The 23,051-nt window shown below is 38.4% G+C and overlaps 1 protein-coding gene across 1 annotated transcript in view; it reads right to left on the bottom strand.

The window, feature by feature from the left end:
* Positions 1-433: 433 nt before the first annotated feature.
* GAD2 (glutamate decarboxylase 2) overlaps positions 434-23,051 on the bottom strand; it is an 86,832-nt gene continuing 64,214 nt past the window's right edge. The window contains exons 14-16 of the mRNA XM_069086328.1: positions 20,866-20,973; positions 19,092-19,181; positions 434-4,157 (exon numbers count right to left, since the gene is read on the bottom strand). Coding sequence (XP_068942429.1) covers positions 3,984-4,157; positions 19,092-19,181; positions 20,866-20,973 — 372 coding nt within the window. The 3' untranslated portion in view covers positions 434-3,983. The remainder of the gene's footprint in view (positions 4,158-19,091; positions 19,182-20,865; positions 20,974-23,051) is intronic.

The following is a 23,051-nucleotide window of genomic DNA, read 5'->3' as shown; positions in this document are numbered from 1 at the left end:
CTGGGCATTATAGAGACTTAACAGGGAAAACTTCTTAACAGTTGGCTCTGTCTTAGAGTGGAATGGGCTGCTTCGAGGGTTGGTAGGTTCTGTTTCATTTGAAGTCTTCAAACAAAGACTGGGTGACCACTTGTTAGAAATACCATAGAGAAGATTCTTGTTCAGTCCTTGGATACCCCTCTGAGAAAACTTTGAGGTTCTGTGATCCAATCAGATGCTGGATGTCTCAATGGACTCTTCAGGGCTTTGGGCTCTGGAAAACAAAACAAAACAAAATGACAATAAAAAAACAACAGGTAGGAAAGAAACATCTCCTCTTGTATGAGATGCTGAGGTGCTCATGAGAAAATATTGTATATAATTAATGATGAATGACAGTTCAGCAAATCAGCAATGTCAGAAAGGAAAGGAAAAAACATTTCAGCCATTGGTGTGTAACCACATTTTCTGTTTTTATTTGGGTTTCAAGAGACAACACAGATAAAATACTTTGATCAAACACAAGTTTCTATTTGGTCAGAAGAACAGGTTGACATATGTCTTTTTTCTGGCTGCAGGAAATGAAGTAGTGAGGGAAAATATCCAATGACCTCCTGAAAGACCTGATGTGTCCTGTGTTCTGGCAACATAACTTATAAATATACAGTGTTTGTACGTAGCATTGAAAAACAGAAGTGCACGTGCAAGATGAAACCAGTTATTTATCCCCCTCTTCCTTCTCTATGTACTATGTCTTCACCCATGCCCTTTGCTCTTAGTCTAAGGAATACAATGTATTCTATTTGCCCCTCAGATGGAATATCGATGACTTCTGCAGGTAGAGATACTGCTCTAACTGTGGGTTTTTTTCTATCTTCCTTGACAAAGTGGGACTCTTGCCTTGATTTTCATTAAAACACCCCACTATTGTCATAGTGGATCTCCCAAGAAGGGGTTTAGCAGCAAGGGCATGTTCTGTATTAGAGCTGATATGAAGGGCAGACAACTGAGCAAAGAGATAATACAGGGACAAATGTGGATGTAGTTCTTACAATATCAAGGTTCAATACAGCTACCACACAGAAAGTGACATATCCATAATATATTGTACAAGCTTATACAGCAACACATGTTGATTTGCAACACTGTACAGTTTAAATCTAAAGTGCACGGCCTCAATCTGAGGGGACGAGACAGGACTATCAATAGAATAAAAGGCAACACAATTACAGACACAATTTGTTTTCTTTTCTTGCTTTCTTTACATCCTTGTGACATTACACAAAGTCAGTACCGTTTCTACATTTCAGATAAAATAAAAACGCACCGCACTTTTTTTCAAGTATTTTTAAAGAAAGAAAGAAACACAATATTGCTTCAGAAACGAAAATGGCCACGTTGATTCTAGTTAAAGCTAAAACCAAAACTTTCCAAGGGTTATAAAGAACAGTCTCACATATGTAGGACTTGGTAAAGGGAACCTGGGCTAACTCTCAGAGACTGGTTTTCCCTTTACAGGGGAATGTTGACAAACTTTAAAATATTTTAATTCAAAGTCTCTGGATCTTCTTGGATTTTTGATCTTGCCCTTATTCACTAGGTCATAAATAGATGGGGACAGCTGCATAGTTTTAAGCAAAAATATTCTTAAATATAGAGAAACTCCTTGGGGTTGGGTGGGCAGGGACCCTTTTGGTAAAAATTAGGCTATAATTTTAGGTGCAAGGATTTGAATTTTTGAATCCCATTGACTTATTGGCACAGAAAGTGGCATCTTCTTTGAGTTAATAGATGGCACCAGAAGGGAGGGGCATCCCAGACTACAAAGGGGAGAGAACAGGACATTGAGCTTCATTGTCTTCAAGAAGGATGGGCTTGTTAGAGATCTGGCCTAATAAAAATCACAATTAATTGCTGGTCCACTTCACAAAAGCCCTTAACACATAATCATATGCTGAATCTGAAGGTCAATTCATAGGAAGGCGCAGGAAGCTTCGCTGCAGAACAAATACCCTGAATGACATTCTTGTCCCACTGGAGAATAAATACAAAGGCATGTATAAAGTTATCTTCTAATGTTTCCAGTGAATACACTGATAGGGGAAGAGGAGAGCTGGATCCAAAAGCCATGTATTTAAAAATACATAATTAAAGCCAATTCTTACATGAAACAAAGGAGAAAGGATGCAAGGGTTTGTTATTTCACCCAAATAGGCAGGTATATAGCTGCTATTGTCAGGCAGAGGATCTCCCTCTTTTTCTGGTTTATTTTGATCAAAATCAGCATAAAGGTATATGTTCATGAGTATTCTTACTCTCTGAACCTGTAGTTTAACTGTTCATAGAGATTCTATGACCCTCAATTATTTCTCAACATGGGTGGAGGGAGGGAGAGCCTAGTGGATGTCTTATAAATAAGCAACTAGGGTCTGCAATATGAACTTAGGAAACTCTCCCTATGCCTACTTCCTTATATGTTGTTGTTTCACAAGGACAAGGACATATGTCCCCTTACCTTAATATCCCCAATATAAGAGGCTGCTGGGAGAGACCTAGAAGAGTAATTTTTGCTATTCTAACTTGGGGGAACTGCTGCTACAAGTACTTTGGTCATTGTTCTGTATTCTTGGGAAGATAGTAAACCCATCAAAGATCTACTCAAGATGGTGTCTCACTATGGGAATTAAGGAAAATTTAAGCTTGTATGGGAGGAAAAGAATCATCCATATTATTTCAATTGCTCCTGCCAGATATTAGTGAACTTATCATTAAAGATAAATGGGGATAATAAGTAAGAATTTGTGATGTAAATGACTTCTTTCTTGTCACCTTCTGAAGGTAATATAACATGTAGAGAAATCTTTCAGTCATCTTTTTTACATAGATCTCTTTTCTGCCAAGTGGGAGTTTAATTTTCTTGGCTTATCACACCCTGAGAGCATGCTTCAATCACTTCTGCTCAGTTCTTATTAGATTTTGTTTTCCATTTCCCTAATCTGAATGACCTAATTATTCAAAGCTATTTGGAAGATACTTTGAAAATAAGCATCAACTGTTCAGAGGGGAGGAAAGCATTGGAAGGCAGAAGAAAGAAAATCATCCTAATAGAATCTTAGACTGAGGTTTGGTGAATACTATGTACTAAGTGGGTCAGCTGAGGGAAGACCATGTGGAAAACTTAATTGGGAAGAGTACCCTATTGTTGTCCTGTAATTGATCTGATTTAGCTTTTTAAAGAGCTTCAATGCTCTTGGGAGGTTTTGAAATAGTAAACCTTAGAGATGTGACAAGCTGTGAGACATGTAGAAATAAGTTGTTCCACATTTTAAGAATTTGTGGGTCTATGTTTCAAAATAAGCATTACTAAGTATTTCATGTGCCTTCACTGGAAGAAAGAAAAAAAATCTGTTTAGTTTTTCATTTCTGCCCCATAAGTTTTTATAACCCATATAAAATAAAAATCTATACTTTACAAAATAGGATCTTCTTTATATATATATATTTCCTTTTGTAAAATTATATGTATTTAAATACATTTGAAATGTTTCTATAGGTAAATTAGAAACTCTTTTCTAATACTATGAAAAAGGCAAGAGTTTTTATTTTCAACATACATTTTATATTTTGTCTTTTTTTCCTACTCTACCCCAAAGAACATTTTTGTGACTCTTGGGGGCAAATTTGGCACCATTCAACCCTACTACTCTGAAACGAAAATACATACTAACTTTGCTCACTTTGCTGGAATTGGGGGAACCATTTTGAACAGTTTTCAGCTTTTCCTTATTAATTGTACTGCTGATTATGAAAGAGGTATTCATCCTCAAACTTAAGGAAGGACTTTTAAAAGGAGCAATGTTTCCTGGTTTTTTAAACTGTACTCTACATTGACGCCACAATATAGAAATAGATTCACTTTGGAACAAACTACAAATACATTCACACAGTTTGTGACAACTTAATTGTCTAGCTAGAGAGCTGGGATAGCTTGGTTGGCTGGATGATTATAAATCCTGTCCAAGGCGTTCTATTTCCTCAATCAGGAAATCAATATCTTGATGAGTTGCTGCTGGATTTGAGATGACCATGCGAAAGAAATTGACTTTATCTCCCAAGGGTTGGTAGCTGACCATTGTGGTTCCATACTCCATCATTCTGGCTTTAATCACGGGGGCAACCTGTGGAAGAAACCAAATGATTGTGTTTTTCTATTTAGACAAATATAAAAAAACCCCATGATTTAAAAAAAATTTTTGAAACTAGGTTTTCCTTTAAAAAACTCAGTATCATATTTGTTTTCCCCTTAAGGAGTAAATGATGAATATTCTTGAGATTAGATGAAGTTGCTGGTTTACCAGTAAAATGTCATTAAGATCTCAAGGATATCATGGTATAGTGATGAGAGCATTAGAATGAAGCTTTATGCATTTGAGACCTTGATCTGCCAATTACTAGCCATGTATCCTCATCCAAGACATAGTTTCTTCATATATAAGAAGAGATTGAAAGAGATTATCTCTAAAGTCTCTTCCAACTCTAATATTATATTTGATTCTGTGATCTTCAGTGCCATTATGGGAAAGAAACGATGGGAGTTTTGTGAGGTCTCACACTAACAAGTTAGGTATAATAGTGTTTTTTACCTTCTTGTGATGGATAACTGAGAGATAGCATGAGCGCTAGAGATGATGAGAGATAGAGAGCTAGTCTTGATGTCAAGATTCAAGTCCTGTCTCTGATACATACTGTCTGAATGATGGTGAACAAGTCACTTAACATCTCAGTGCTCCTAGGTAACTCTCTGAAATGTGACATTTATAGAACAGCTGCTAATTTGTATTGGAAAGAGTTTCTGACCTGAGGTCACTCTACACCAATGACAAAATAAAACAAACAATCCTTTTGACAGTCCAAATTGTCCATTGGTAGCCAAGAGATCCTGAGATGACTCCCTGATAAGGGTCCCCATGGAGTATTTGGACAATCGTTGCATAGGATGAAGGGAACAGATGGGTTGTGATCTTCATCACTGGAGGAAGTACCCAAGACAACAGATCACCAGAACATTGAGGCATTACCTTACTGGCTTTGATTTTTAGAGGGCACTAGTGATTACTTAGGAGAGAGTGTAAATTATTTATTATTATGCTAGAAGGTAGAATGTCTAATAGCTATTCAAACCCAATAAATATAAATACATTAGAAATAATATTTCCTGGATAGGAAAGTCAGAAGACAAATAAGGTAGTAGTCACTTCCATTCATTTCAATAGCATTTTAAGTTTTCTGTGCCCCAATTTCATCATATTCCATTTTAAGTCTTTTTTGTGTGTAATGTTTCAGTTTCTAAAAATCATAGTATTCTGTTGAAGTGGAGATAATTTGGAATAGGTATTTACACTGTCCAACTGGGAGTGGGGATGTGAAGATGTGGGCAGAGTAGCACATTAAGTATAAATCTAATAGAAGTGTAGAACAGATTTGGTTTCACAAAATGAATTCTGCTCCAACAGCTAAATGTAAATCTAAGCCTATGAAGCTGTTGGTATTGTTGAGTCATTTTTCAGTCATGTCTGACTTTTTGTGACCCCATTTAGGGTTTTCCTGGCAAAGATACTGTCACCATTTCTTTCTCCAGATCATTTTACAGATGAGAAGACTGAGGCAAACAGGATTAAGTGACTTGCCTAGGGTCACACAGCTAGTAAGTGTCTGAGGCCACATTTGAACTCAGGAAGATGAGTCTTCCAATTTCCAAGACCAGTGTTCTGTGCACTATGGCGTCCCCTAGCTGCCCACAGCCTATTGAATCAAGTCCCAACTCAGTCTACTATTCAAGGCTCCACTCAAGTCTTACCTCCTTCATAAGGTTCTACATAACAACATTGGCTAACTTCCCCCCCCCCACTTTAAAGAATTGCACTTGTAGTCTTTACCTAGAACCCTTGGTTATACAGTGTTCTTTAGTCATTTTGTATGTGTGCATTTTATCTCCTTAATTAGACTTTTAAACTCCTTAAAGGCAAGGACTGTCTTTTTCATTTCTGTATCCCCTTAGCCTAAAACAATGAAGAGCACATAGTGGGGACTTACTAGACACATCAAGACTATTCAGAATGAGCACAATAAAAATAGCTTTCTATATAGTAGCATAAATTTTAATTCCAGATGCCCAAACAAAAGTTTCAAAGAATATCCCTGTCTTTGGCTCAGAAGAGGCAGTGAGGTATAATGGAAAGAGTACTAGACTTGATGTCAGAATACCTGGACTTTATGTAAGTCATTTAACTTCTTGGGACTCAGTTTCCTTATCTGTAAAATGGCTACCATAATACTTGCACTATTGTTTACTTCACCTGGTTCTGAGTGAGCTCATAAAGTTAGAGGATATAAAAGAGTTTTGTAACAAAAAGCAAAAAGTAGTATGAAAAGTCAGGTTTGCTAATTACAAAATGGAAAGGAAAGGAATCCCAGGGAAAATGGGACATTTGTATCTGTGTGTAGGAATGTGCATGCATGTGTGCATATGTGTGTGTGACAGAGACAGAGACAGACAGCAAGAGACAGTAGGAGAGAGAGGAAGAGAGACAGAGCATGAGAGATAGATGGGGAGAGAAAGAGAAACGAAAGAAAGGGAGAGAGAGAGAAAATTGCATTCTTGAATAGTAAGTTTGTAAATATTCTCACTATCAACATATCTTTCTAAAACTGTATCTTTCCTTGTATAGTTTCTGTGAGGTAATGTATGTTTTACTGATAAACAGGAAAAAAAACCATCTGATACTGTCATGAATGATAGCACAAGAATGTTAGTCATCCTAGGGACTTCAGGTTTATTTTAGACACAAGCCCAACAATTTATTTTGCCTTTCAGAAATGGAGATTGTGCTTCTTTTTCTCTCCTAGATATTTAGCTTCTATTAATGGAAATTAAAAAAAAATCAAAGTGATAATCTCTATAATCCTGTGATTTCTGAATTCTTATCCCTTGCCATAATCATCTGTTAATAGCTACCCTGCAGTTTCTCTCCTTAAAATGACTAACACATATGGAATCTTTAGTTTAGATTATAGGATTGTATTTAACAAATAAATGCACTGAGTGTTCTTGGGCAAATCTGATTTCCTTATCTATTAAAAGAGAGGGTTGGACTAGATTACTTATTAGAATTGATGGAATAGTAGAAAGAGCTTTGGATTTGGCATCAGAAGACGTGGGTCCAATTCCCTGACTCTTCTACTTATTTTGTAACTGACCTTGGACAAAGCCCTTAACCTCTCTGTGACCTCCATAAAATCAGTGGGCTGGATTTTGTGATTTCTTAGGTCCTTTCCCTCTTGGAATGTGCTAAAATTCTGTATAGACTTTTATACGTGCTCAACATTTTCCTCTAATGGTGCTCTTCCCATGGGATGAGCATTGAATCTGAACTGGGGTTTGAAACTGGAATCTATCTAGTTAGAGTACTAGGTTGAGTGCAGGGAGTGAACCTCAACAGAAGCAGTAATAGATATTAAAAAACTAAATCCTGCTAGAAAATATAGTGCTGCTGGACAGAATGCCCTGAAAAGTAGATGTGGAAGATGCAAGTCTGAGGCTAAAGACTAGCTATTGATTATATGCACAACCAGGACCAGAAATATCAAATCAGAAAAAGAACTCTAGTTTCTGAGACCAATTTGGGAACTATATGAATATAAAAAACTTAAAAAACAAAGACGAATCCCTAATTGTTTCTGAGTTTTAGCTGTTTGTTAGATTTAATGTCTTCAAATGGAAGGATCAATTTATATGGGGTCCTTTAACATCTAGACCTTTGTGGCTATTCAGAACATGTAAGATACTGATCACAACGGACTTGACATTAAGTGCCAACTTAAAATGGGTAACCCAAGCAAACAGCATCTAAATGGCAGAATTTTGTGAAATGTGATCACTTCTGTTCTCTCAGATTAGTGAAAACCAAAGGTCAAAACATTAATCTGTTATCAGTCCACATGTCAGACAGACTTTGGAATAAACAGTATCAAAGTCCACTTGCCTTTGAACGTAGCAAATCCACAGCTGTCTAAATAGATATGATACTTCTAGAAGATGCTGTGCCAAGTAAATGGAATATCAGTGACAACTTATTAAATGCTAACAATGAGTGCAAAGGGAGAGTAAGATCTGATGACTTGGATGAATGCATTGAGTTCTCATTTCCTTCTAGACATCTTGCTCTATTACTGGATCGGCAGAATAAAAAAAACGCACTGGGAAAAGGCTTCCCTCTCCTTCAAACTGAGAGTTCACTGGAGATCTAATCAACAAGAGCCCCACTGGGGCTGGGAAGTGGAGATGAAGGGTGTTAGGGGATCATTCTTTACTGCTGGTCCATTAGCTTTCTCATGCTTGTTAAAATAAGGGCCAGTGAACACTTCCCCTGCTTGAGTAAACATTTGCTTTCTTCAAAGAGGGCTTATGTTAAAGTAGCAGGAATTAGGCAGGGGCGAAGGCATAGAAAATCTATTTCTACTGTATATTAACAAATCACAAGATATTAATACTCCTATAGCTAGCTATGAGAGGCAGCATGATAAAGCTTGAAAACGACTTTACATTCTCTCTCTCTCTCTCTTTCTCTGTCTCTTTATGCCCACTGAAAACTCCCTATGGAGAAATTCCTTCTATGAATGCAGATATAAAGACAGAAAACTCCTCTCTTACTAACAGGCTTAGAGAGTTGCTTGGGGGCACTGAGGTGAAATGTCTTGCCCACAGTCACATAGTCAGCCTGTGTAATATGTCAAAAGCAGGATTCAAACAATTTTTTTTTCTTATGTCAAGGTTGGCCCCTCTATCCACTGTGCCATTCACTTCTTTTAAAGTACTCATAACAACAATAATAAAAGAAGATGAAGAAAACTAATTTTGAACTTTAAAGGTTGCATTCATTAATCAGCCTTCCTCCTCTATTACTCAATATTTAAAAAGCATTTACTGTACATCCTTCCTAAAAATACAATCCAATGTTGCCTCTACTCTTTATTCTGGATCCATTCCTACCCATTTGTAAGCCCTCCAAGCCATAATAGACTGTATTAAGGCGAAAGAAGAGTTGGAGATAATGACTGAGTGTAATGAAGACAAAAGGAACCAGAGACATTGCTATCAGTATATCTGTCTTGTGAGTCCAGAGGAAGCGCCCTACAAGACTGAATAACGGCGTTTCTGAATAGAGCCCTCTGTTACCACTCATCTGTCCCTACTTCACATGGGTCTATCTGTATTGTAATAATCAGTAATCTATCACAAGCCCCTTTTCTGCTTCAGTGTCTATCAGAGTGAGCCCCTTATGTGATCACAATCTTATTGCATAATAAGGACAGATTTTCATCTTAATTGTATTCATGAAGAATGACAGAGTAGATACAGCAATCCAGCTGAACTCTCTGAGCATTCCTGTCCAAACAACATGTCACATAGTCAAATTCTATGGTGGCATAGCCAACAATGGGTCAGAATGAGGCATTTTTCCAGCCCAAGACGACTTAGGAGGTTGGAAGGAGAGGCCTGTACCACTGTGGTGGGGGCCAGCCTGGAGCACATGTAACTGTAGCAGCAGTGCTGGTCTAGGGGGTGGCTGCAACAGTGGCCACAGAAGGAACAGTATTAGGAGCTCATACTGCCCAGAGATGGTAAGGGGGTCAGACAACGGGTAAGAAAGTAATTATAGGGGATGCTGAGGTGGCACTGTGTGCAGGACCAGGTGCTTCTTGGCATTTCCATTACCCATATGCAGTTCTGGGTCTCAGCTGCAGGGTAGAGAGGAGCCCTTGTGGTTGGTCACAAGGGAGCAGGGGCCATAGTTATAGTTTCAGGGTAGAGAGGGGTGTTAGTACTTGTGGCTGTTGGGGAACAGGGACCCTTCCTGGGTAAAGGCCAGAGGGCAGTCCTGGAGAGCAGTGACCATACCTCTTCCAGGATAACACTACCTTGGAAGCACCAAAACATTGCAGAGCCCCCAGAAAGCTCTGAAAACAGGAGCATGAAAAAGGCCAAAGTTTGGGACAGTGCTTCCCCTTACCCTGGTGAGCAAAACCTAACTTTAGAATAAAGTTCAAAGACTAGAAATAGACTGAAAAAAGAACAAACAACAAAAAAGAACCTGATGATTAAAGTGCTGCTGTGGTGACAGGGGAGACACAAATTTGGAAGACAGTGATATGAGAATAGCTATAAGCAAAGCCTCAAAGAAGCACCCTCCTCCTCCTGCAAACTGGACACAAACCCAACAAGGATTCTTGAAAGAGTTAAAGAGAGAGATAAGAACGGTAGAGGAAAAATTGGGAAAAGAAATGAGAGTGATGCAAGAAAATTCTGAAAAGAGAATCAATATCTTGGTAAAAGAGGCACTAAAAATACTAAAGAAAATAATATCTTAAAAAATCACAACTGACCAATGATAAAAGAGGGACAAAAATTCACTGAAAAAAAGAACTCCTTAAAAAGCAAAATAGGCCAATTGGAAAAAGAGATACAAAAACTCACTGAAGAAAATAATTCATTAAAAATTTGAATTGGATAAGTGGAAACTAATGACTTCATTAGACATTAGGAAATAATAAGACAAAGTCAAAAGAATGAAAAAATTGAAGAAAACGTGAAATTTCTCATGAGATAAAAAACTGACCTAGAAAATAGATCAAGGAGATATCATTTAAGAATTATAAGACTACTGGAGTGCCATGATAAAAAAGGAGCCTAGACATCATATTTCAAGAAATTATATAGGAAAACTGCTCTGATATTTTAGATCCACAGGGTAGAATAGAAATTGAAAGCCACTGATCACCTCCTGAAAAAGATCCCAAAATGAGAACTCTCAGGAATATTATAGCCAAATTATAGAGCTCACAGGTTAAGAAGAAAAAATTTCAAATAGGAAGAAACCATTCAAATATTGTGGATCACAGTCAGGATCACACAAAAATGAGTGACTTTCACGTTAAAGAAGTGATGGTCTTGGAACATGATACTCCGGAAGGCAAGGCAGCTAGGATTACAAATAACCTACCCAGAAAGACTGAGTATACTCATTCAGGGGAAAAAAATGGATATTTAACGAAATAGAGAACTTCCAAGCATTTCTAATGAAAAGATTAGAGCTAAGTAGAAAATTTGACATTCAAATATAAGACTCAAGAGAAGCATAAACAGATTAACATGAAAGAGAAAGTATAGAAGACTCAACAAAGGTTAAACTGTTTGCATTCCTTTATGGGAAGGTGATACAAGCAACTCCTAAGAACTTTATCATTATTAGAGCCATTAGAAGGACACTGTATAGACAAAAGGCATGGAAATGAATTGATTACATTGGGATGATCCTAAAAAATGAATGGATGAGAAAGAAAAGAATGGGGAAAAGAGAAGAAGAATGTAGAAATTATGTCACAGAAAAGAGGTGCTTAAGAAAGAGCTTTTACAGCAGAGGGGAAATTATTATTGTTGTTCAGTTGTATTTTAGATGTCTTTTTAGTTGTCATGATCCCATTTGGGGTTTTCTTGGCAAAGATACCAGAATGGATTGCCATTTCCTTCTGCAGCTCATTTTACAGATGAGGAAACTGGAGCAAAAAGGGTTAAGTGATTTAGCCAAGGTCATATAGCTAATAGGTGTCTCAGGTAAGATTACGCTCAGGAAGATGGGTCTTCCTGACTCCAGGCCCTGTGCCACCTAGATAACAGAAATCTATCTTACCCAAAAGGAGAAGAGGGGAAGGAGATAAGAGAAAGGTGGGGGAGATAAAAGGGAGAGTGCATTCAGGAAGGCAGTAGCCAAAAGCAAAACAGATGTTTGAGGAGGGAGAGGGTAAAAAAAGAGAGGAGGATAAACAGAAGAAAATAGGATGGAGGAAAATCCACAGTTGGTAATCATAACTGTGAATGTTAATGGGATGAACTCACCCATAAATTGGAAGCATATAGCAGAATGGATTAGAAACCAGAATCCCACAATATGTTGTTTACAAGAAACACACTTGAAACAGAAAGACAAATACAGAGTTAAAATAAGGGGCTGGAGCAGAATCTATTATGTTTCAGTTAAAGTAAAAATAAAATCAGGGTAGCAGTCATGATCTCAGACAAAGCAAAAGTAAAAATAGACTCAATTAAAAGAGATAATAAGGAAAACTTCATTTTGCTAAAAGATACCATAGGTAAAGAAGTACTATCAAAAATGTTTACAGCAAGTTTTTCTGATAAAGGTCTCACTTCTCATATATGTGTGTGTGTGTGTGTTTGTGTGGGTGTATGTGAATATATATATATATATTTATATATGGAACTGAGTCAAATTTATAAAATAAAACTCTCCTATTGATAAATGATCAAAGGATATGAGCAGGATGTTTTCAGAAAAAGAAATAGAACCCATCAATAGTCACAGAAAATGTCTAAATCACTACTGATTAGTGAAATGCAAATTCAAATAACTCTGAGGTATCACCTTACACTTTTGGATTGGCTAAGATGACAGAAAAGGAAAATTATAAATGTTGGAGGGGATGTGGAAAAATAGAGACACTAATGCACTATTAGTGGAATTGTAAATGGACCCTACCATTCTGGAGTAAAATTTGGAACTATGCCCAAAAGGCTATAAAATTGTGCATACCCTTTGACCCAGCAACATAATTCCTAGGTCTGTATCTAAAGAGATCAAAGAAAAAGGAAAAGGACTTATATGTATGCAAAATATTTATAGTAGCTCTTGTGGTGGCAAAGAATTGGAAATTGAGGGGATGACAACCCATTGGGGAATGGCTGAACAAATGATGGTAAATTGTGCTGTGGAGTCCCTCTTGGGGAAAAGCCATAAAAGACAGTGAGAAGTGAAAGCCATAAGTTAAGCACTGTGACTGGCGAAAACCATAACTTAGATACTGTGACCATAACTTAGATAGTGTGATTAGTAAAAGCCATAATACCGACCAAGTGACCAGTTCATGACCAGTACATGATCAGTACATAATCCTGTGTTTGGGCATTTAGCCAACAGCCCTGGTTTAATGCCCAAGCTTGGAAATCCTAAAATATCCACAAATCTCCAAGGAAGCACTCTATAGCTCCTCCTCCCTTTGTCTGATTTCTATAATTATCCTTGGGCTTTCCTGGGGTCTTGGGGGGGCCGGGGAGGGGTTGATCTATTATTGAGACCGTTTCATCTGGCAGTCACCCTAGACTAGTGTAATTACTATAAGTAATCCTATTGATTAAACTACTATCTATAATCAATCTGGAGCACCTGGCCTCTTTCTTTGGTATAAAATTAACTCTTCTGTTTGGGGAAGCTGAGAATATCCCAGTGCACTGGGTTATTGGCCCTTAGGGAGATACACAGTTTCCCAGCCGGGGAATTCTAGACCTCACAGTGCTATTAGAAATGATGGACAGGATGGTTTCAGAAAAACCTGGGAAGACATATGTGAATTAATGTAGAGTGAAATGAGCAGAAGCAGGAGATAATTGTACACTGTAACAGCAATATTGTAATGATGATCAACTGTGAACAACTTAGCTACTCTGATCAATACAATGACCCAAGGCAATTCTGAAAGACTCATGATAAAAAATGCTGTCCTCCTCCAGAGAGAGAGTTGATGAACTCTGAGTGCAAATTGAAGTATAATTTTTTCCTTTCTTTTTCTTGCCTTTTTTTTGGTGACATGCCTAATATGGAACTAAGTTTTGCAGGATTTCACATATATAATTGATATCATATTGCTTGCCTTCTCAATGAGTGGTGAAGGGATTGAAGAGAGAGAATTTGGAATTCAAAACTTTAAAAAAGAATGTTATAAGTAAATAAATTTGAAAAAAATATTTGTGAGGGTAAGGCTATCTATATCTGGAAACTACTTCTGCTATTCAGAGGTCTGTCTTCTTATTTCTATACATAGGCTGGATATAGTGACTTTTAACCCACCTACCATGGGACACCCTGCTTAGCATTCATAATGGCCCAGTCTCCTTATTATTAGGAGACATTCCTGCCTTCATTAGGTTAACAGGTTACCTAATTAGCATATCAGGATCTGATCCCCACAATTCCTTACTATCAATCAAAGGTACTCCCTCTGGCTGGTAATCAACTTTGCCTCAGTGGGACTGATTTGGTCTTAGGCCCTGGCCCTATCCAAGGGTTGGGGAAAGTGGAGACTACCCTGGTCCTGTTTTGGCCCCTCTTTAAGGCGCATGTATAGCTATGAAAACTAACCCCCCATCAGTTTTATGGGTCCTTTTTATTTGTTATATCTGACCAACTGTTTCCCTTCAGCCCTTTGCTGGTTAGATTATTTTTGAAGGGCTTTTCATTGAACAAAACTCTTTTTTCAAACCTGTTTTTCTCATTCATTTTAGATATAAATGGAGAAAGATTAAACTTAAAATCCATATGTGATTACATTTCCATTTCTTAGTGACCAGAAAGCTAAAGTAATTATCAAGACAGATTTAGTAATGAAAACCTAGGGGTAGAAAAGAGAATTTATTATGGGTTTCTCACCATCTTCCTCCAATCTTCAAATTGTCAAAAGCATGTTAAAGATTCAATGGTATGCTAAACTTGATTCCCAGGGAAAGATTTCCATTTCTATTATACATTATATAATATGCTAAAACCTACATTTGTGATTTTAGAGAGGAAAACCCAAGTTCAAATTCCATCTCTAATGATGATTGGCTATATAAATGTAGACAAGTCACTTAAAGTCAATGAGTTTCAATTTCCTTGTGTGTAAATTTGAATGTGGGAGGGATTGGTTTGTAATTTGTAATCAGTTTTGTAACTCCTGCTATGGGAACTCCCTACACCAATTACAGATCTAACCCAACTCATTCCAAGATAGAAAATAAGTCCTATGGAATCTCCTGAGGAACAAAGAGGTTAAGTGACTTGCATATGGTCACACCTACTAGGAGGAAGAAGGGCAGGATTTGAATTCTGGTCATCTTGACTCCTAACCTAGCATCTATCTGTTACTTTATACAGTCACTTGTAATAAGGGGTTAGTAATATTTCTTTGGAGGATCTAGCTACCTGGGTTGTTCTAAGCCTCAAATCAAATGATGTATGTAGAGTGCTTAGCAAACTTTAAAGTATTTTTCAAATCAACCATTGAATAAATTTCATAATCTTTATCTTCCTTCAAGGATTAGCTCAGATGCTAACTCCCCCTTCTCTGGTCTCTCATTTTTAGTACTTTCTTCTGACTCAGTTTTTACTACAGTGCTTAGCCTAATCTCTCCCTAGTTCCCTTCACATCCTACCTTGTATTATATTCATCTGTGTACAAGTTTTATCCTTCCAGGAGAATATAAGTTTCCTGAGATTGTGTTTTTGTTGTTGGCTTGCTGGGACTTAACATAGTGCCTTGAAGGTAGTAGGTCTTTAATAAATTTGTTCAATTGAATTGATTCTTACCCTAGTTGGTGGTTTCATTTAGGGAAAGAAAAAATAATGAAGTCATCTGTTTCTAGCATTCTTGTTAAAATAAGTAAAGTTAGTTACTAATAAAGGCAATTTTTATAATTTAAATAAGAAAACATCATCCCCGACACTCAGGAAAATCACAGATTTCCTTCTCATATAATCAATATTCTAAAGCATCTCCTTCCTAGAATACATCTGTCATTGTCCCTGTAGGTGGGACCAAAAAGCAGATTATTCATCCAAGCTAAAATAAATTTCCAATTGAGAATTCAAAACAACTCTCTTTTAGCCACAATCCTCAGGAGATGAAACTTATAGTAATTTTGGAAATGATAAAAAAAGACCACATATACCTTTCCATTTCTAAGACTATTTTGGGGAGCAAATCTATGATAATTCAGAAGAAAAAAACATATTTCTCCCAAAATTAAATTAATAAATTCTTCACTTCTCCTACTTTCTCCCAACTACCCCCTCATATTTCCTGCCCTTGCCAGCATCCCTGTAGAAGAGGGACATAAGGTATAACCTCAAAGGAGTTTCTTCTCCAAAAGTGTGTTTGACTCACCAGGGGTCACTAGATGGGTGCTGCCCTTTATCAGAGTTTCTAAAAAGGCCCACTGCCCATACAGTCCCTTAGAGAGAGGTTCTGCAGGGCAGCTTTTGCTCTGCATGCTACGTAGAGAAAGTGAAGGCAGAGTAATAACTTATTCCATGTCCCTTAACAATTCAGGCAATGGGCTAGGTTAGTTCTCTGACACAAAGGAGGTGGCTCTCCCCTGGTTGTTTTTAGGTGAGGACCTTTGATTTCGTTGGTGAATGGAACTTCTGGTGAGTATACTTTTCTATCAATAAAAACTCCCAATTTTCGGATTTTAACCTGGGGGCCATGATCTTATTTAAAAAAAAATATTTTTACAACTGTCAGTATATAATTGGTTTCCTTTGTCATCTTAAGTGTTTTATTTTATACATTTAAAAACATTATTCGGGGGGCAGCTAGGTTGCAGAATGGAGAGAGTGTAGGCCCTGGAGTCAGGAGATTCTGAGTTCAAATATGGCCTCAGACACTTGCTAGCTGTGTAACTCTGGGCAAGTCACTTAACACCAATTGCGTCAAAAAAAACCCCAAACAAACCCAAACCCTATATTATTATAAGAGCAAATCTATAGATTTCTTAGTATCTATCAGATGCTAAAAGAATCTATAATATGAAAAGGATAAGCAATCCTATCTCAGAGAGGTACCTTGGACATTGAGAGATTGAGTGACTTGTACAACCAATAGACTCAGAACTTGAACTCGGCTCTTGATTCTGAGGTTGACCATCTACTGCATCATGTGGTCCCACGCCCCCACAGATAAGTACTAAAAAAAGACCCCAAATTCACTTACATGCCTGTACAAACATGTACAAATGTACATGTGTACAATGTAGAAATATGTGTGTATACAGACATATACATACTATGTTTACTTATTTCTATTGTATATACCCTTAAAATCCTACTATTGTCATCAAGGCCCAGCCTCTCCCTTTACATCCTTCTTTTCCAGGTTGATAGCCTTCCTGGACTTTTTTTTCCCTTCAAGACTGCTTTTAATGTTCGTTTTACACTGATTTTACTTGTATCAGGATGTTGGGGAGCATTGGGAGGGGTACACAATATGAGTTGTACCTCTCTAGTGACTTCCAATATGGCAGCTAGGTGGCACAGTGGGTGGAGTGCCAGGCCTAGAGTCAGAAAGAATTAATCTTCATGAGTTCAAATGTGGCCTCAGACATCTCCTACCTGTGTGACCCTGGGGAAGTCACTTAAGTTGTTTGCTTCAGTTTTCTTATCTAAAAAATGAGCTGAAGAAGGAATGGCAAACCATTCCAGTATCTTTGCCAAGAAAACCCCAAATGAGATCATGGAGAGTCAGACATGACTGAAACAACTGAACGACAATAACAGCAACAAATCACTTCTCCGAGATCTTCTGTTTCCCAGGCTCAGTGCCCACAGTGCTTTCAATGAGTCCTCACATGGCACACTCTCAAGGCCCTTCACCATCCTGCTCCCATTCCTCTGGACACAACCCTGCTCTCAGTCGCCTTCCTCAGATGGGCTCCCTTGAACCACACACAGCCGAGCTCTCCCAAGGTCTTAGCTCGGAGTACTTCAGTTAGAGGCACCAAGGTTGGGTTCCATTGCTGCCTGTCTAAAGCCTGAGTGTTCCAGCCTCACTTCAACATTCCATCCATGTACCTGCCGCCATCTTTACTGCTCTGCTTATGGCAATGTGTAATAGTAATGAAATTCAAAGATCCCTTTGTATTGGCAAGCTAACAAGTACTTAGCACCTTGTTTCAAATTAAGCCTCTGTAAAGCAACAAGGTATGGACCCATGTTGCTGATGTAACAGGAAGGGGCTGAACAGGGAGAAGCTAATATGTATATAAGGAAAAACACAATCTGGACAGTCAGAGTTTCCTGGGGTAAGCATCGTGGAGGCAGAGTCACTGCTGCTGGGGAGTGGGGGGGAGGGACAGAGAGAGACAGAGAGAGAATTTTTCTCAGCTAGCATCTGGAGACTGGACTGAACTGAGAATTGAGAAGGACTGAGAAGAGAAATGAGAGCTGAGAACTGACACAAAATTCGAGCTTGTGGTGGCAAGACTTCTAAGGGCCAGCTGGAGATGCCAAAGACTGAGGAAGCATGACTGTGGTAGTGGTATTTTGTACAAATGTTGTTGTGGCTTTGTTAATGTGTATGAATATTACTGTGGCTTTGTTAAGCCTTATCTTCCCAGGAACAGAGACTGTGAAGGATTTGAGATGGACTGGACACTGTGAGCTCCAATGTGGAGCAGGAATTGCACATAGAGCTGGACAAGGAACTGGGAGCTGTCTGCCTTTGAACCCAGGTGACAATTTCATGGATTCAGGTGGGAGCTGACTGCCTTGAGTCAAGATGAAACGACCTCTTCGTGGATACTGAGTAGTCACTGATGAAATTGTCTGAGTAGTGACTGGTGAAATTATAATTTAATTACACCCCATGAGTGTAATTATGGGCTTTGACTTTTGTACTTTTGCAAGCCTCCTTAAGGATGATTGAATGATTGAGTTACTAAATGGTTGCACTTTGGTGAAAACTATGTGGCCATTTTAGTGATAAGTTGTTGAGTTGTGACATGGTGAATGCTGTACCTTGATTTTTTGTGAATGTTTTGCTCTGATTTGTTATTGAATAAATGGAGAGTTCACTATACTGTGCAATCAGAACCTTGAAAGCTGTTCACAGCAGCAGTCCTCTGGAAAGCTGCTCATGCTTGGCTTTACACAATGGAGGAAGGGTGATCACTTAGTTATTTTAAGACATCATAAATTCTTCTGTAAGCACAGGGAAGTAAATGAAGGTACTGAGAGCACAGGAATTTTCAGGTTTCCTCAAATTACTATTAACAAGCACTCTATGCTTACAAAACAGTATGTAACAGCCCAATTGGAAAACCAATGTACAGATGTCATATTTCTCTTAAATATGTCACATCATGTGTATGTGTATGTCTGTACATACCTACATACATACATATGTATAAAACGCAATCTATATGTCACAGGAACTCATGGATAATTTACCTTTAAGAGGCGACTCATTCTTTCTTCATTGTTCTCCATGTGCCGTAAACTTGGGGGGATATACCAGAAGCAGACATTTGTGTGCTGAGGCTACATGGAAAAAAACAAACAAGACTTTGCCTTATAATTAATATTTGAAGTAGGTTAATATTGATGATTGCTAAATTGGTATTCTTTGATTTATGCTTTGTGAGACACCTACTGATTGCTGGTATATTGACAGTGAATTTATTTAATAAATGACAGGATATGATATAGATATGATTATAATAAATAGGGAGATCCAGGTATGGGAGCACATATCTAGAACCCCAGTTACTAGGAAGGCTAAAGTTGGTGGATCTCCTGCACTCAGGAATTCTGAGCAGCAGTGGACTATGCTCGTTAGTTGTCTGCACAAAGTTTGGCATTAATATATAAGCCCATCAGAAGAGAGGAGGGGGTACCAGTTTGCTTAAGAAAGGGACAAACTGACCCAGGTCTGAAATGATCGGGTCAAAGTTTCTGACAATCATTAGTGGAAATGGGCCCACGAGTAACCCCTGCACTTCCAGTCTGGGTGAGGTAGAGAGATACAGTTCTTTAAAAAAAAAACCAGGAGACACCAACCCAGTAGTATTATCTCTATGGCCTCAATTTATCCTATAAATGTAGTATGGAGAGTTGATGTGAGATATTTATATTGACATGTCTTTGTGACACATTTATCTAGGAAAAAAATATTCCAGAATTAATGGGTAGCGAAGGGGTAGAAATAGTAAAAATCATACTGGAAAACAGGAAAACACTTTCCCCATCTCACTTCTGTAGCTAATTAGTTTACAAGACCTATTAATTCACTTCCACATCTCTCTCCATGTCTGTCTCCTTCTCTTTATTCTTACTGCTGCCATTCCAGACCCTCATTATATCTCACCTGGATTTTTGTAAGGGCCTCCTAACTGGTCTCCTTGACTCCAGTCTCTCCCCTATCCAATCCCTCCTCCATATAGCTTTCAAAATGATGTTCCAAAGGCACAGTTATGTCCATGTCACTGCCCTGTTCAAAAACCATTTCATGACTCAGGATAAAACACAAACACAAACCCCGCCATTTAACATCCTTTATGGTCTGACTCCAACTTACTTTTTTTAGGATTAATTTTCATTCACTGTATATGTTCCATCCAATATGGACTTTTGATTTCTCCCAACTCAATATGCTATCTATACAGAGTATCAAGAGGAGAATAAAGTATAAGACAATTGGGAAGGTGGGAAGGGGCTAGTTTGTGATGGGCTTTAAAAGACAAACAGAGGACATTATATTTGATCCTTGGGGCAATAGGAAGCCACTGGAGGACTTATATAATAGGACATGTATGTGACATGGTCAGACCTGTGCCTGTGGAAGATCCATTTGATAGCTGAGTAGAGTATGGTCTAGAGCAGAAAGAGACCACCCAGCAGGCTATTGGAATAGCTCAGCCATGAGGTGCTGAAGGCTTGTATCATAGTGTTAGCAGTATTAGTGGAGGGAAGGGGGTATAGAAAAAACAGAATTTAGCAGCTGATTGCTAAATCACAGGGTATGAGAGAGTGAGGAGTCTAAGATAACCTCTAGATAATAGTTTTTATAGCCCCTGCATCTCATGAATATACTGGTAAAGTGACCATTCTGGATCATGGAAACTACAATCTCAAGCACTGCTCCTTGCACATGATTTACCCAAGACACCAACAATTTATCATTTGGAGCAAAGTTAGGATTAGGTAAATCAGACTGCCATCATACCTTCCCATCAAACACCATTTCATATCCTTCTCTGTTTTTTATAAGATTGTATAAATACTCTGCCAGCTCCAAACACTTGTCAATCTGTGCTTCAAATCCAGTGGTCCCCTAAGAGAAGGAACATAAAGTTTAGTTAGCACCTGATGGGGGAAGGGGGAGCTCTCAGTCACAGCAGGAAAAAGTCCATGCAGATTCCAGAAACCAAACTCCTACTTTATAGCCTCTGTAGCACTTTCCTCTCAAGTCATGTTTCTGGAGTCCCTGGAAAAAGTCTTGCAAGTACATAAAATAGGCAGCGTGGTACAGGGCTGAGAGCTCTGGATTTGGTATTAAAGGATTTGGGGGGCAAATCTTAGCTTTACAACTAACCAGCTGTGTAACCTTGGACAAGTCAACTAGCCTCGCTGGGTCTCACTTTACTCTTTATAAGACGAAGGGGCTGGACTGGATGCTTTTAAGGTCCCTACCACATCCACACCTATAATCAGAATTCCAAGTAGCTTTGGTCCCCTCCTGATTAACCCCAAGGCAGCACACTCTAGAGAAGTGCTTTTAAAATGATTTCTCTCCTTCATCTTTTAACATTTATTGAGTGCCAACGGAATGACTTAGAAAATAGCTACTACCCATAACAGGAGCACTTAACGTTTTTCTAACAATAATTAAACCAAGATGGATAACTCAAAGTGATAACTTTCCTGTTTATAGCCTAACTTTATGCGGTCTGGCTGGGAAAAGACAGATATATGTCATTGTCTCTTAACAACTGAAACACAGTCTAAGCCAAGGAGATGTAACATCTTATTTACTATAGAAGGCTTCCTCAACCCCTCAAACCCAGGGTAATAGTGGGTTCTAGTTTAGCCCTGGTGGAACACAGGGTTTTAGCCCAGCTCTGGTGTGCTCTGGTCTGTCTGGAGCCATTCCCCACTGACCCTGGAGGAATCGATGGAGGTTCTGATTGCTTAGGATTAACCTGGAAGTGTGGGTTCACTTAGCATGGACCTTGGGGTGGCCTGGACTGCTGTGGAATGGATGTGAACCTCTACACCAGCTCTAGGACTGTAGACTAGTTATCACCAGGGCTAGGATGAGTCCGTAATTAAGGGAGAAAGATTAGGTTTTAGAATTAACCCTGTTCCTGTTTCTTCCATTAACTCATTGTATGACTCCGAGCAAATCATTTAGCTTCCATGGGCCCAAGTTTCTTTATTCATTAAATAGGTAACACTTTACTTATCACATAGAAATGTTTGCTACAATTGAGAAGTTTTGGATGAAATCAATTAACTAATATATTAGACAACTACTTATGTGCTGGGGCTAGGCACTAGGATAGAAGTGAAATTGTCTTGGCACTCAGGGAACTTACATTCTAGCATCTAATGAAGTATACAAACACTAATATTTTAATTAAATACACAAACACTAATATTAGAAACAGTTTTAGTATACTCTTGTTTCTGATAAGCCATGGGAGACAATGTTCTATTGACACCAACATGTGGCTTGTTTCATTCAGCATTTTTCAAAAGGTCTAGTATTAGCATAAATTTTGAGTTAGGAGAGACCTCACAGGGCATCTAATTGAATTCCCTCATTTTGAAAATGAGAATGGTGAAGTCCCCAAACTAAAGTGACTTGCCCAAGGACATCTGGGTAGTAAGTAGCAAAGCCAGGATTCAAACCCAGATCCTTTGACTCCAAAGCCAGCATACTCACTATTATGACAGTTCAAATAGAAAGCAGAAGAGTATTGGGTCATTACAAGGATTCCAAAGGCATAATAGAGAGTGTCCAGCCTCCTACTGATTATAAAAAACAGCGGCAGGCATGGCACTAGCCAATGGGGCATGTCATTGCCCCAAGGTTTTAGATATAACTCAGAAAGGTCAGCTAAAGACCTATTCTCAGTTCCTTCTCATAGAACAAACAGGTTCTTAGTCCTGGAGGATCCACTTGAAAACTCCCCATATACCCAATTAGTCCGTCTTAGTAAGAAGGATTCTGGAGACAGCTAGGTGGTACAGTGGATAGATCACTGACCCTTGGGGTCAGGAGGACCTAAGTTCAAATCCTGCCTGAGATATGTACTAACTGTGTGACCATGGGAAAATCACTAAACCCAATTACCAGAAGAAGAAAAAGGAGGAGGAGGAGAGGAAGGGGGAAGAAGAAGAGGAAGA

The sequence above is a fragment of the Petaurus breviceps genome, unplaced genomic scaffold (genome assembly GCF_028583685.1).
Source record: "Petaurus breviceps papuanus isolate PSGF00001 unplaced genomic scaffold, PetGlider_PUasm1.0 178, whole genome shotgun sequence".
In the NCBI taxonomy this organism is placed as follows: Eukaryota; Metazoa; Chordata; class Mammalia; order Diprotodontia; family Petauridae; genus Petaurus; species Petaurus breviceps.
This window is presented reverse-complemented; position numbering and strand designations above follow the sequence as displayed.